Source organism: Cicer arietinum, chromosome 1, assembly GCF_000331145.2.
Source record: "Cicer arietinum cultivar CDC Frontier isolate Library 1 chromosome 1, Cicar.CDCFrontier_v2.0, whole genome shotgun sequence".
NCBI classification, from domain to species: Eukaryota; Viridiplantae; Streptophyta; class Magnoliopsida; order Fabales; family Fabaceae; genus Cicer; species Cicer arietinum.
The window spans coordinates 7880589-7892487 of NC_021160.2; the positions used below are offsets into that span (position 1 = coordinate 7880589).

Genomic DNA, 11899 nt, shown 5'->3' on the forward strand with positions numbered 1-11899 from the left:
TATTCAATCTTTAATCTTGACCATCCAAATTTATTTATCAACGGTTGTGGTTTAGTAGAAAAATATCAATCCTCATACTTTTAGTTGGACCAATCAAATTGATCTATTCAATCCTACTAACTTCTATAAATAGATAACTAGATCACACAATATCACCACACCTTCTATCTCATCATACCTTCTATTTCATCATAATCATGGCTTCTCAACAAGTCATTTGTATTGTTTATTACAATGGTTCAATTGTCGATGGAGTTGAAGGGAAAACATTTGTAAGTGATTACAAAAAGGCGTTCAAAGTACATTCTAGCAGCAACCTTGCTCGTCTAAAGAATGTCATTAAGAAAAAGTTGCAGTTCGACGACAACGTGACGATAACTGATATAGTTTATCGACACCTTGTCTTCTTTGGTGAAAATACAACCAGATTTGAATTGATGAAGGTTTGTGATGACGACGATGTTGAACTCATGTTTGATGTTTATGCACAATGGTCACAACTTGGCACCATTGAGTTATACATTACATTTGAAAGTGGTCCTACTTCACAACACAACACTATCAACCCATCACAACCATCAACCTCAAACATGCCTATCCCATCACAACACTATGAACCATACTCTACCCCTTATCAACCCGACGTACATTCTCCATCACAACACTATCAACCATACCAACCATACTCTAGCCAAAATGAACAAACTCAACATGTCCACAATGTCTCCCAACAACTTAGCCCTTATCAACCCGACGTACATTCTCCATCACAACACTATCAACCATACTCTAGTCAAAATGAACAAACTCAACATGTCCACAATGTCTCCCAACAACTTTATCACGAATCTCTCCCAACAAGTCCACAATGTGATCTTCCACTTAGTGTCCATTATAATATCAATGAGGAAGAATTAGGTGATTATAGTGAAGATGATGAAACATACTTCGATGAATCATCTGGTGATTCTGACGATGATGATGTTGATGAAGATATGGAAGCAGAAGATCAACTTATCCCACCTGTATTCGATCCACCATTCCACATGAAGAACATCAATCTATCCACCGCAAACCAACCAACTGAATTTGATCACATGTTCATCGACGAAGTCCCAAATTTAGATGGAACTCTTGAAGTTGGAATGAAGTTTCAGAACAAGGATGAATGTGTACATGCAATCAAACGTTATCATCTAAAACAATCATTGAACTTTGTGGTGCAAAAATCAGATCTAGAAAGGTACGTTATTATTTGTTCACATCCAAATTGTTTGTTTAGATGTAGAGCTTCAAAACGCAAAAAAAATGAATTGTGGGTGATTGGGAAATTGAATGATCATACATGCACAAATTCTGCACTATCACAAGATCATACAAAGCTTGATTCTAACATGATATGTGCAAGTATAATGCAAGTTATGAGGATGGACCCTTCAATCAAAGTGAAGGTCATTATTGCTCAGATTCAGGCTTTGTATAACTACACAATTAGTTATAGAAAAGCTTAGTTGGGAAAAAATAAGGCAATCGAACAAATTTATGACAATTGGGAAGAGTCTTACAATCAACTTCTACGATGGTTATTAGTTATGCGAACGTTTGCTCCAGGAACCATTATTAAAATGGAAACAATCCCAGCTTATAATGAACATGGTTTGATAAATGGGATGACAATCTTTCATAGACTATTTTGGGCTTACGTTCCATGCATATCTGCGTTTAAATTTTGCAAACCAATTGTGCAAGTTGATGGAACTTGGTTATACGGAAAGTATAAGGGAACTCTATTGGTAGCAGTTGCACAGGATGGGAACGACAATATCATTCCAATTGCTTATGCTCTTGTGGAAGGTGAGACAAAAGAGGCTTGGAGTTTCTTTTTGAGAAATTTGAGATCACACGTCACTCCACAAGCCAACATTTGTTTGATTTCAGATAGACACGAATCTATCAAAAGTGCTTACAATAATCTCAATAATGGGTGGCAACATCCTCCGTCAAAGCATGTGTTTTGCGTCCGACATATTGCACAAAATTTTGCAAGGGAATTTAAGGATAATGCTTTGAAGAACAAGGTTATTTCTATGGGTAATACTTTAATTCTTACTTCTTATCATTAATTAAAAATTAAATTATGAAGTTTTATAATTAGTGTAATAATGCATTGTCTGTTGTTTCAATACAGGTTACTCAATCAATGAGTCTACATATCGATACTACCGCAGAGAAATTGGCATCGTAAACCCAGAAGCTTTGAAATGGTTAGACAATATACCGCGACAAGATTAGATTCAAGCATTTGATGGAGGTAGTCGTTGGGGTCAGATGACCACCAACCTTGTGAAGTCGATGAACGTAGTATTAAAAGAACCACGCAACCTTCCCATCACTGCTTTGGTCCAATCAACATATTATAAAACAGGTACACTATTTCCAACCATGGCAAAACAACACGCATCAATTTTAGCTTCTGGTCAGATATACACAGAAAAATGCATGACTTTTATGAAATCGGAAATACGTAAATCAAATAGTCATAGAGTCGATAGTTTTGATCGAAGCAACCACACTTTCATGGTCCACGAGACAGTAGTTCCAAAAGAAGGGCGACCAATTGATCATTTCAGTATAAATCTTCCCAACAAGTGGTGCGATTGTGGAAAATATCAAGCTAAACATATGTCTTGTTCACATGTGATAGCAGCATGTTCTAGCATCAAATATGATTATTGGAGCCTTATATCCGAAGTGTACAAGGTGGAAACAGTACTTAAAGTCTACAGTGAAGCGTTTCAACCGATACCAAACGAAGGATATTGGCCACAATATGAAGGTGTTAAGTGTGTCACAATCCACTAATGCGAAGAGTCAAGAAAGGTCGCCCAAAGACCAAGTTGCATTAGAACAGAAATGGACACTACGGATAGAGTCCCAAGAAAGTGCGGATTATGTCGGGTATCTGGTCATACTAAGAAACATTGTCCAAACGCTGCTGGCACATCTACTCAAAATTGATGTATTTTTTTTCTTTTAATTTAATGTAATTTTATTTTATTGTATTAATATAATTTTCTTATTATTAATTATTTTATTTTATTGTATTAATAGAATTTTCTTTTTATTATTATTATTATTATTTGTTTTTTTATTATAATAATTATTAAAAGTTATATAATAATATTAAATTAATTATTTTAATTATTTATAACAATAATTTGTATTTTTTAATGTTATAATTATTTTTAAAATATTTAATAATAATAAATATAATATATCTAATAATAAATAACAAAATTCAACAATAAAAGAATATATAATATTAAAATAAAAGTATTTTTATTTTATTAATAGAATTTTCTTTTTATTATTATTATTAAAATTATTATTATTATTATTATTATTATTATACTAATTATTAATATACCCATTATTATTATTAAATATAATAAATATAACATTTTATCCACCCAAAATTCAACAAAAAAAAAAAAAACATCCCAAGTGGGAGGTCGCATCCCCAGGATGCGACCATGTGTTGAAGTAAAAAAATTTGGCTTTCAAGAAGTCGCAGCCCCAGGATGCGACCTACATCTGGGGCCAAAAAGTAGGGCAGATTGGTATTTTAATTTCAAACTAGGGTAGATTGATATTAAAAAAAAAATAGGGATAATACAATAAAAAACCCACAATGTGATATGTGAACATAATATTTTTTCTATTATACTGATATTGATAATATTTATTTGATTGAATTAGGCCATACAACTATTATGCATGGATTAGTAAAAAAAAACTATTATGCATGGATGACATTTTGTTTTATAAACTGTATAGTTTATTTAGTCAAGCAAATTTTCACTTTGAATACAAGGAAATCCAGATAAAAATTATTCACGTCAAAATAAGAAGTAGATCATTGGCAAAGAAAATGAATAGTCTCCATCAATTTTACTTAAAAAAAATGAAAGAAAAGAGAATATGTAATAATAACAAATCAAAGAATGCCTGCGTTTTTTCAGTCTACTACAAACTCTTCACACATTTCACCTACTTTCAAAATCTAAATGATACCAAAAACACAATGGAACAAAAAATTGAACTTGATAATTGAATTTTCATGGTGAGCTTTTGTTGGTCATGTAACGGTACAGAACCCTCTTCTTTTTGTTTGATGTGTTGTTTATTGTGAGGATAACTTTCCCTGCTTCATTGTTCTTAAAACTGTTCCTAATTGCTCCTTCTTGTGAACCAATTTTCTTCCCTTTTGTAACAATCACTGTATAAGAGCCTTCATCATTTGGAACAAATTCCTCCTTATAGCTTACCTCCCAACCCAAAACAGTCAAATCCCAGCTCAAAGTGTTTCCAACCTGATGAAATACAAACAACCTTTTAGTGTCTAGTTTTGCACAACACGAAAATTGACTTTTAATGAACTGATTCTTTTGTTAAATGTGAATCGAATGTAAAGTGAAAGTTAGCACACCATTTATGTATAAGTCTTTCTAACACACTAGAGACTATATTCACTCCCGAGGAAAACACAATTATACTCGAGAAGTTTCAAACATGTCAATGTGAATTTCATGCGTCTAGAATCACTATTGTCTAACACAAATGTGAATCCTAACAAGCACTTATTCCTAGAGTGCACCCGGAGTCAAAAACGATTTTTCTCCCGAAGACTCAAACATGTCAGTCAATTTGAATTACATGCAACTAGAGCTATATTGTCTATCACATGTGAACTCCTAACAAGCATCTACTCCTAAAGCATATCAGAAAAAACTTTTTGTGCATAAAACTTTGTACACTAGTTGTTACCTCCAATGCAGGAATTTCAATAGTTGCAGTTGATCCAGCCTTGAGAATGAGTTCTGAAACAGAAGCCTCTTGGCCAAAGAACTCAGAATCATTTTCCCTCTTGAAACCACCATAGTTAACTGGGATCTCCTCAATTGGAATGTACCTATTTGAGATACAAAGTAAATTATAAGGTCATTTATATGTTGATGCTTAGAAATGAAAAGAAATGATTAATGGTTTTCGAGGGCATACTTGATCAACGTTTCAGTAACCTTAGCAGGACGAGCAACCACAAATTTGCTCTTTGTTCTTTGTGTTAAGAAAGGAGATAAAAGTGCATTGAGTGCATAATACCAGAAAGGAGCATTGATGAAAATCTACAATGAAAACAAACATGTACTTCAGTCAATTACTTTGAATAGAGACATATAAAACTAAGCATAAACATAACCGGCGCGCATACACAAACACCTAACACAACACCGACACACGAATAACAACAACAATGTCAATGTGGTATTGTGTCAGACACTCAAACATGCCTTCAATTAGAAGTATTGATTCTACATATATATCATTTTACAAAAAAAAATAAAATAATAAACAATGCAAAAAGAAAAAGGGAATTTAAGCATTGAGGTAATGTGAAAAAAGCAACTTACATTTTTGGCCATCATTTCAGGATAATTGTCCTGCAACATTGAAACAGTTTGGTTTGTTGCAATTCTAAGATCTTTCTTTGATGGGCCAGGTGAATTTTTAAGGTCATTGATTTGAAGCAAAGAAGAAACACCACCTGGTTTCAAATTCAGCTTCTGAATACCTTTCTCCATAACTTGACACCTCCATCTCAAAAACTCACTTCTCTTTTCCTCATTCCCAAAAGTCTTTTGATAAATCTCTTCACCATCAAAAACACCATAGATGTTGTAACACACAGGGTGTCCTTCACGATCAACACCATTCATATAAGCAGCAGAAGCCAAATCAGAATCAAAAACTTCATCCAAAACAGAATCAATCTTCATTTCCTTCCTCCATTTAAGTGTCTTCTTCAACATCTCAAATGAATCATTCACCTTAAACTCTCTAGCCCTCAAAAACTTCAACAAAACAACATCAATTCCTTCATCACCTTTGCTTGGCAAAAGAGACACACCCCATATAGACAAATCATTTTCCTCTTCTTCTTCAACCCTTTTCTCCTCTTCAACATTCTCTTCTTTCTCACACTCTTCACCGCCTTCAGTTAAAGCTTCAACCTTTTTAGTCTCTTCTTGTTTTTTCTCAAAAAGGGTGTTCCCTAAAATTGCTTCCTCAAGCTTTGACTTGAGTTCAACCAAAGCCTTTTTCTCAAACTCTTTGAGATCAGAAAGGAAATTGCTTTCTTCTTTGTAAGAAGAACATTTCTCAACTGCCTTTATAGGTTTGGTGGATTCATCATCCACTGATTCATTTGTTTCAACTTTTTCTTCTTCAACATCAACAACTTTACCTTCTTGTGGTGATGCAACAACCTCAACGTTCTGGGTTTCTTCTTGAGCAGTCATGATTAGTTTGTTTGAAGACTGAAAAAACAAAATTAAAACACAAATGAGACCAAAAAGGAAAAGTTTGTGAGAAACAGAAAATAAAAAGAAATGAGAAAAAAAAATAAATAACACACCTTAATTTCTGTGAAAGGAAGAGAAGCAGTTGTGTTTGTTGTGTTAAGGTGGTGGTGTGGTGAGAAGGTATATATGATGTGTTTGAAAAGGGTGGGGCCCAGAAACGGTCACATAAATGAAGAACTGGAAACACCGAGGAGGAGGAGCCGTTGGAGATTCGTTTTGATTGTTTTGTTTATCCCAAGGATTTTGCTGTTCTGTAAGACAGCAAATTTAGGCGTGAAAACGTTCACTTATTGGCCCCACCAATAACCCATTGCTTCTAGCTAAGGCAACCAATTTTTTTCTTTTTCCTAATAAATTATGCTTTGTAAAATTTACTTTTTTCTTTTGTGAAATAAATTTCATTTTTTCTAAGTTTTTCTTTTTTTATTAGAAATAGGTGATTTTAAATTATTTTTGACTAAGATTCATACACTTATTTTTATACATATTAACTTTTTTTTCATTATTTTGTTGTCTCAAATTCAGTGTTTGTTTTATTTTTTTTATGTTGGTGTAGTGTTTGTTTATATGCTAAGTATCGATATATTTTGTTTATTTATTTTTTTGGAAGAATGTTGCATATTTACTAGTTATAATTTTATTAGATTTGGTTATATATAAATGTTTAGTTTAACCTATTTAAAAAAATATAAAATATATTGTTTAAATGCTTTAGTGTAAAATAGGCTTTCAGACCAGACCAAATTTTTTTTAAAAATCAGGCCAAAAAACAAATTCTATGATAGGTTATAGACGAGACTTATATCTTTCAAAGTCTAACATGACACATTCTCACCCCTAGTCGTGGTGTCCATTTGATTTAGATTCACGCATCAATTTCGATGGATTACTAATTCAATCAATTACTAGATCATCAACTTTGCAAATCTAAAGACATATTTAATTCGATTATTTTTATTTTTTCATATTATTTGGAGGCATCATATCGTTTTATGTTATTAACTTAGATGTTTTAAATACATTCACAAATTCATCATTTTTATTATTAACGATGTTGAATTTGTATTTATATCAAATATACTCTATTAATTTAAATAAATAAATATCATTTTATATTTATAAATAAATAAATAAATAAAAAAGTTTTTACTACTATATCATTTGTCATTATATATTATCATATTTATAAGTAGGGATGTGAATAGGCTAGGCCGTCTGTCAAGGGCCTATGGCCTGGCCTACTTATGGTCTGACCTATTTAATAAAAAGGTTAGACTCATGTTATTTTTAAAGTCTATTTATTTAAATACGTCAAGCTCATACTTATAAAAAAGCCTATTAGGCCTCACAGGTCGGCCTATATATATTTCATTATTTATTATTATTATTATATTAATAATATTATTTCCTATTTTAAATTCTATCAATTAAGCAATTACTCGGTAAGCATTCCATATTCAGTAGTTGTTCCATATTCGGTAGCATTCCATATTTGGTAGTCATTTCATATTTGGTAGCGGTTCAATTAGTCAATCACTCAGTAGTCTTCCATATTTGTTTAAGAGGTAATAATGAGTGTGTTTGTTTCAAAAAAAAAGAAAAATCTATTTATTTGACACACAAAATTATTTTTTAGGGTCTAAAGGATGTTTGTTTTATATTTTTTTAAAATTATTTTAAATAGGCTTTCAAGCCAGACCAGACTTTTAAAAAGGCAAGGCCAGACCGGAAAAAAAAGCTTATGATAGGTCGTAGGCCAGACTTAGACTTAAAAAATAAATCGTAGGTCAGACTCAGGCCTTTCAAAGTCTGATCTGGCCTATTTCTACCTCTATTTACAAGTGTATATGATAACAATCCAAGTATTGCTTTGTTGGACTATTAATGAATGTTGGTAGTATAAGATTTTTGTTTAAAATAGATTAAGAAGTTATTTGTCATTACTTCTCCGCTCCAAAATACTAGTAGTATTACATCTAACTTTAATTATAAGCATCGCTAGAAAAAGTTTGTCTTTAAATATAAAATTAATTACAAATTAATTTTTTTTTTCTTCGAAACATACCTCTTAAGAATACAATTAATTTACCTTAGAAGGTGAAAAAGTCTAAATTGGACAACTTTATATACAAAGACTCACTGTATTGTAAGAACATTAATTAACACATTAATTAAATTACATACATATTATTCTTAATATTTATTAAAAAAAACTATGGATACTTATAATTAATGGAAGAGAGTATAAGACTTTTATTCGCTAAATTTCAAAAATTAAGAAATTGTCTCAAAATAATTTATTCTTTCAACTTTAATGTTATATTAATTAAAAAATTTATTGTATCATGTAATTAATATTATACGTATCATTAACAATTCAATATATATTATTTTATATTTATGATAATGTTAAATACATCAACAACAAATAAGAGTAATATAGTAAAAAGAAGAAGTTATTTTCTCTATTTTATTTACATTTTTTTTAATTCATGTAAATGATCAAGCATGACATATATTGTGGGATAGATGGAAAATTGTTTTTTAAAAAAAGATATTTAAAAAAGAGACTCAATTATGTTTTATTACAATATTGATTATTGATTATTGTTTATTTTAGAAATATGTTAATAAATAAATAATGTGGATGAAAGTTCAAAAATTATTTTAAAAAAGTTAATAAATTTACAAATAAAAAAAAAATCTCATATTTAAGAATATAACAAAGGTGATATTATCTAGAAAGTTTGATCATAATATTCTTTCATGTCACCTTCAAAATTAACGGGACATTTTATAAGACCTAAAATAATTTTTAAGAAAATATCTCATAAAAATTAAAATAAAGGCCTTTTAGTGTTAATAATAATATAATAATAATAATACTAATAATAATAATAATAATAATAATAATAATAATAATAATAATAATAATAAGTGTTTTCTTATTTTACTTTGTTAGATGTAAAATATTAGAGCTCTTAATATGGACCCTAAAAGAAATTATCTGTTGGCAAACCTAGGATTATAATTGGTATAGCCTGTTTCAATTTTTTTTTTCTTTCTCTTTTATGTGATGTCTCGAGTGGATCAACATTTAAATGATTCATGATGAACTATTATCAATTGTCATTAGATTAAATAGGTCTACTAGATCTTAGAATGAACTCTTCACACTAGATTTTTTTTTTTTAGAAAAAATTTATCTCTTTGTCTCCGTCCTTTTCCATCACTATCCACCGAACTTGGATTGAAATATTAGCGAAATTTTTAAAATATTAATATATAGATAAAAAAATATAATATAAAAAACGCTAACAAATATTTTTGTCTAAATATAGAAATTTATAATTGAAACTATATGGGAACTTGTGTATTTAACATTTTCAAAAGTTAAATTTTGTCTTTTTTAATATAATTTTATTTTTTTAACAAATGTCATAAAGGTATTTGTTAGCAAGACTCATATATTATTATATTGATATAAAAAATTTAAATTGTAAATTTATAAAAATATATTTATAGGATCTGATCATCATTTATTAAAGAGATGTAGTAGATCAAATTTAAGCTAATACTTTTAATAATTAAAATTTAGTTTTTAATTTTTTTTTCTTTTTTTCAACATTAAATTTTTAGAGTTTAATTGTTATGCGTTGTCAATGTAAAGAATTTTACTCTATCAACACATTATAATCATCCATAAATGTGACTTTAAAGGTAATTATAATAAAAGTTAAAACAGTTGTAATAATCTAATAGTTATGATTAATTGAGAATATAAAATATTTTTATATTATCGATGAGTACACATTAAATCCAAATCTTTATTCTATTAAAACAAGTTTATTAACTACAACGACAAAAATAATATATAAAACTATTAAATTGCATTGAAACACTATACATTTTTTAAGATATCAATATTAATGACTAAATTATCACTAAAATGTCTCTTATAGAAAAGATATGATGCAATACTATTTTATTTAAAAATTATTGAAGACATTGTAGTGGTTGTGGTCATTCTAGGTATCCAAAAAAAATTCTGGCACTTAAGACTACAACCATTGACACATTGAGAGAGTCATGATGATTTAAGTTTTCCATGCCACTAAAGACTACAACCATCGACACATTGAGGGAGTCATGGGCATTTAAGTTTTCCATTGTTCTTTTCAACTATGCTCACAATCACAAGCAAAATATCTTTAAAACTTGACAATTTTTTTTGCCAAAATAAATTGATAATTATTAAATGTCTTAATTGGTTAATTAGTTATATTGTCTAGTTAAATACTTTATATCAATTAGTTGTTTATTAATTAGTTATATAAATTTATATAACACTTGATATGATTTATTCTCACAACTATTAATATTGTTCTATTTATTTTTTTCTATTTATTTTTTTATTAATAAATTAAATTAAAAATCGTAATATAGTATCATATAATATTTATTTATTTATTTATCATTGTGAACCTTGCAATATTTTAAAGATCACCACCATCAGAATTGGAAACTGAAAAAGACAGTCGAAGGCCTAGACAAGTTTTCTACCTTTGTAGATGACATTGATCAAAGATTGAAAGAAAAAAATTAAACGTTCATGCAATGCACGAGATCATTTATGATTAGTTTCAAGATGTTGGGTTACCTCCATAATTGTTCGTTTTCCCATATTTCTTCAACCATTCTTATCATATGAGAGATCCAAGAAAATTTATGTTTTGTCACCCATTGGATCATGTGAGAGTGAGGAGCTAGGCACGGTATACATGTCATGCGAAGACGATGAAAGACCCGAATCAAGAATCAGAGTATTCAACATTCTCATTGTAAAAAAATATGCTATCAAGCATTAGTTATAATTTTCCATACACACCAAATTTTTGTTAATTCTTTCTAGCATAATTGATATGTTACAAATAATTCGTTCTTTTTTTTTAGTTTTAATTGACATTTTAGTTATGCACATAAACAAAATGATGATTAAACAAAATTTGTTTTTTTTAGTTTGATTCACATTCAGTTTTTATCCACACAAAAATTGGATAGATATTAGGTCGATCACAAAATTTTATTCTTTTTAATTTTAATTGGCGTTTCATATTCTATCTATATTAGGTCGATCACAAAATTCATATTTTTATTTTGTTAATGTATTAATGAATTTTCAGCATTTCAAATTCTTCCCGATGAATTTTAGGCATTTCAAATTTATTTAGTCGATATTTTTTATAATATTTCTTTTTTGAGATTTTTTAAATTTGAAGTTTATTAAACATATTCTAGTTTGAGGGGATATTAGATATTTTAATTGGTTAGTTAGTTATTTACACTACTAGTTAACTATTTGTACTATATAAGTCTATATAACCCTTGATGCAATTCATTATCTCAATTATCAATATCATTTAATTTACCTTTATTTATTTATCTTTTATTAATAACTTAAATCAAGATTCATATTA

General features: G+C 29.1%; 2 protein-coding genes across 2 annotated transcripts; one reads left to right on the forward strand and one right to left on the reverse strand.

The window, feature by feature from the left end:
- Nucleotides 1–1588: 1588 nt before the first annotated feature.
- On the forward strand, nucleotides 1589–2322 carry LOC140919234 (uncharacterized). Its single transcript, XM_073364868.1, has 2 exons — nucleotides 1589–2091; nucleotides 2189–2322. The coding sequence occupies exons 1-2, from the start codon at nucleotides 1593–1595 to the stop codon at nucleotides 2290–2292; spliced, it is 603 nt and encodes a 200-aa protein (XP_073220969.1). The 5' UTR covers nucleotides 1589–1592; the 3' UTR covers nucleotides 2293–2322.
- A 1597-nt stretch (nucleotides 2323–3919) lies between these two features.
- LOC101509214 (patellin-4) lies at nucleotides 3920–6616 on the reverse strand. Its single transcript, XM_004486438.4, has 5 exons — nucleotides 6476–6616; nucleotides 5472–6377; nucleotides 5062–5186; nucleotides 4828–4972; nucleotides 3920–4373 (listed from the first exon to the last, which is right to left on the reverse strand). Exons 2-5 carry the CDS (start codon nucleotides 6357–6359, stop codon nucleotides 4119–4121), a joined length of 1413 nt encoding a protein of 470 aa, XP_004486495.1. The 5' UTR covers nucleotides 6360–6377; nucleotides 6476–6616; the 3' UTR covers nucleotides 3920–4118.
- Between the last annotated feature and the right edge of the window lie 5283 nt (nucleotides 6617–11899).

What these genes read in the sequence shown, in the direction of transcription:
- LOC101509214 (XM_004486438.4), bottom strand. Translation starts at nt 6,359, where the DNA reads ATGACTGCTCAAGAAGAAACCCAGAACGTTGAGGTTGTTGCATCACCA. An exon ending in CTGAAATGATGGCCAAAAAT is followed by an intron (nt 5,187 to 5,471) that starts GTAAGTTGCTTT and finishes TTTTCATTGTAG; the next exon opens with ATTTTCATCAATGCTCCTTT. An exon ending in GTTACTGAAACGTTGATCAA is followed by an intron (nt 4,973 to 5,061) that starts GTATGCCCTCGA and finishes TATCTCAAATAG; the next exon opens with GTACATTCCAATTGAGGAGA.
- LOC140919234 (XM_073364868.1), top strand. Translation starts at nt 1,593, where the DNA reads ATGCGAACGTTTGCTCCAGGAACCATTATTAAAATGGAAACAATCCCA. An exon ending in GAACAAGGTTATTTCTATGG is followed by an intron (nt 2,092 to 2,188) that starts GTAATACTTTAA and finishes GTTTCAATACAG; the next exon opens with GTTACTCAATCAATGAGTCT.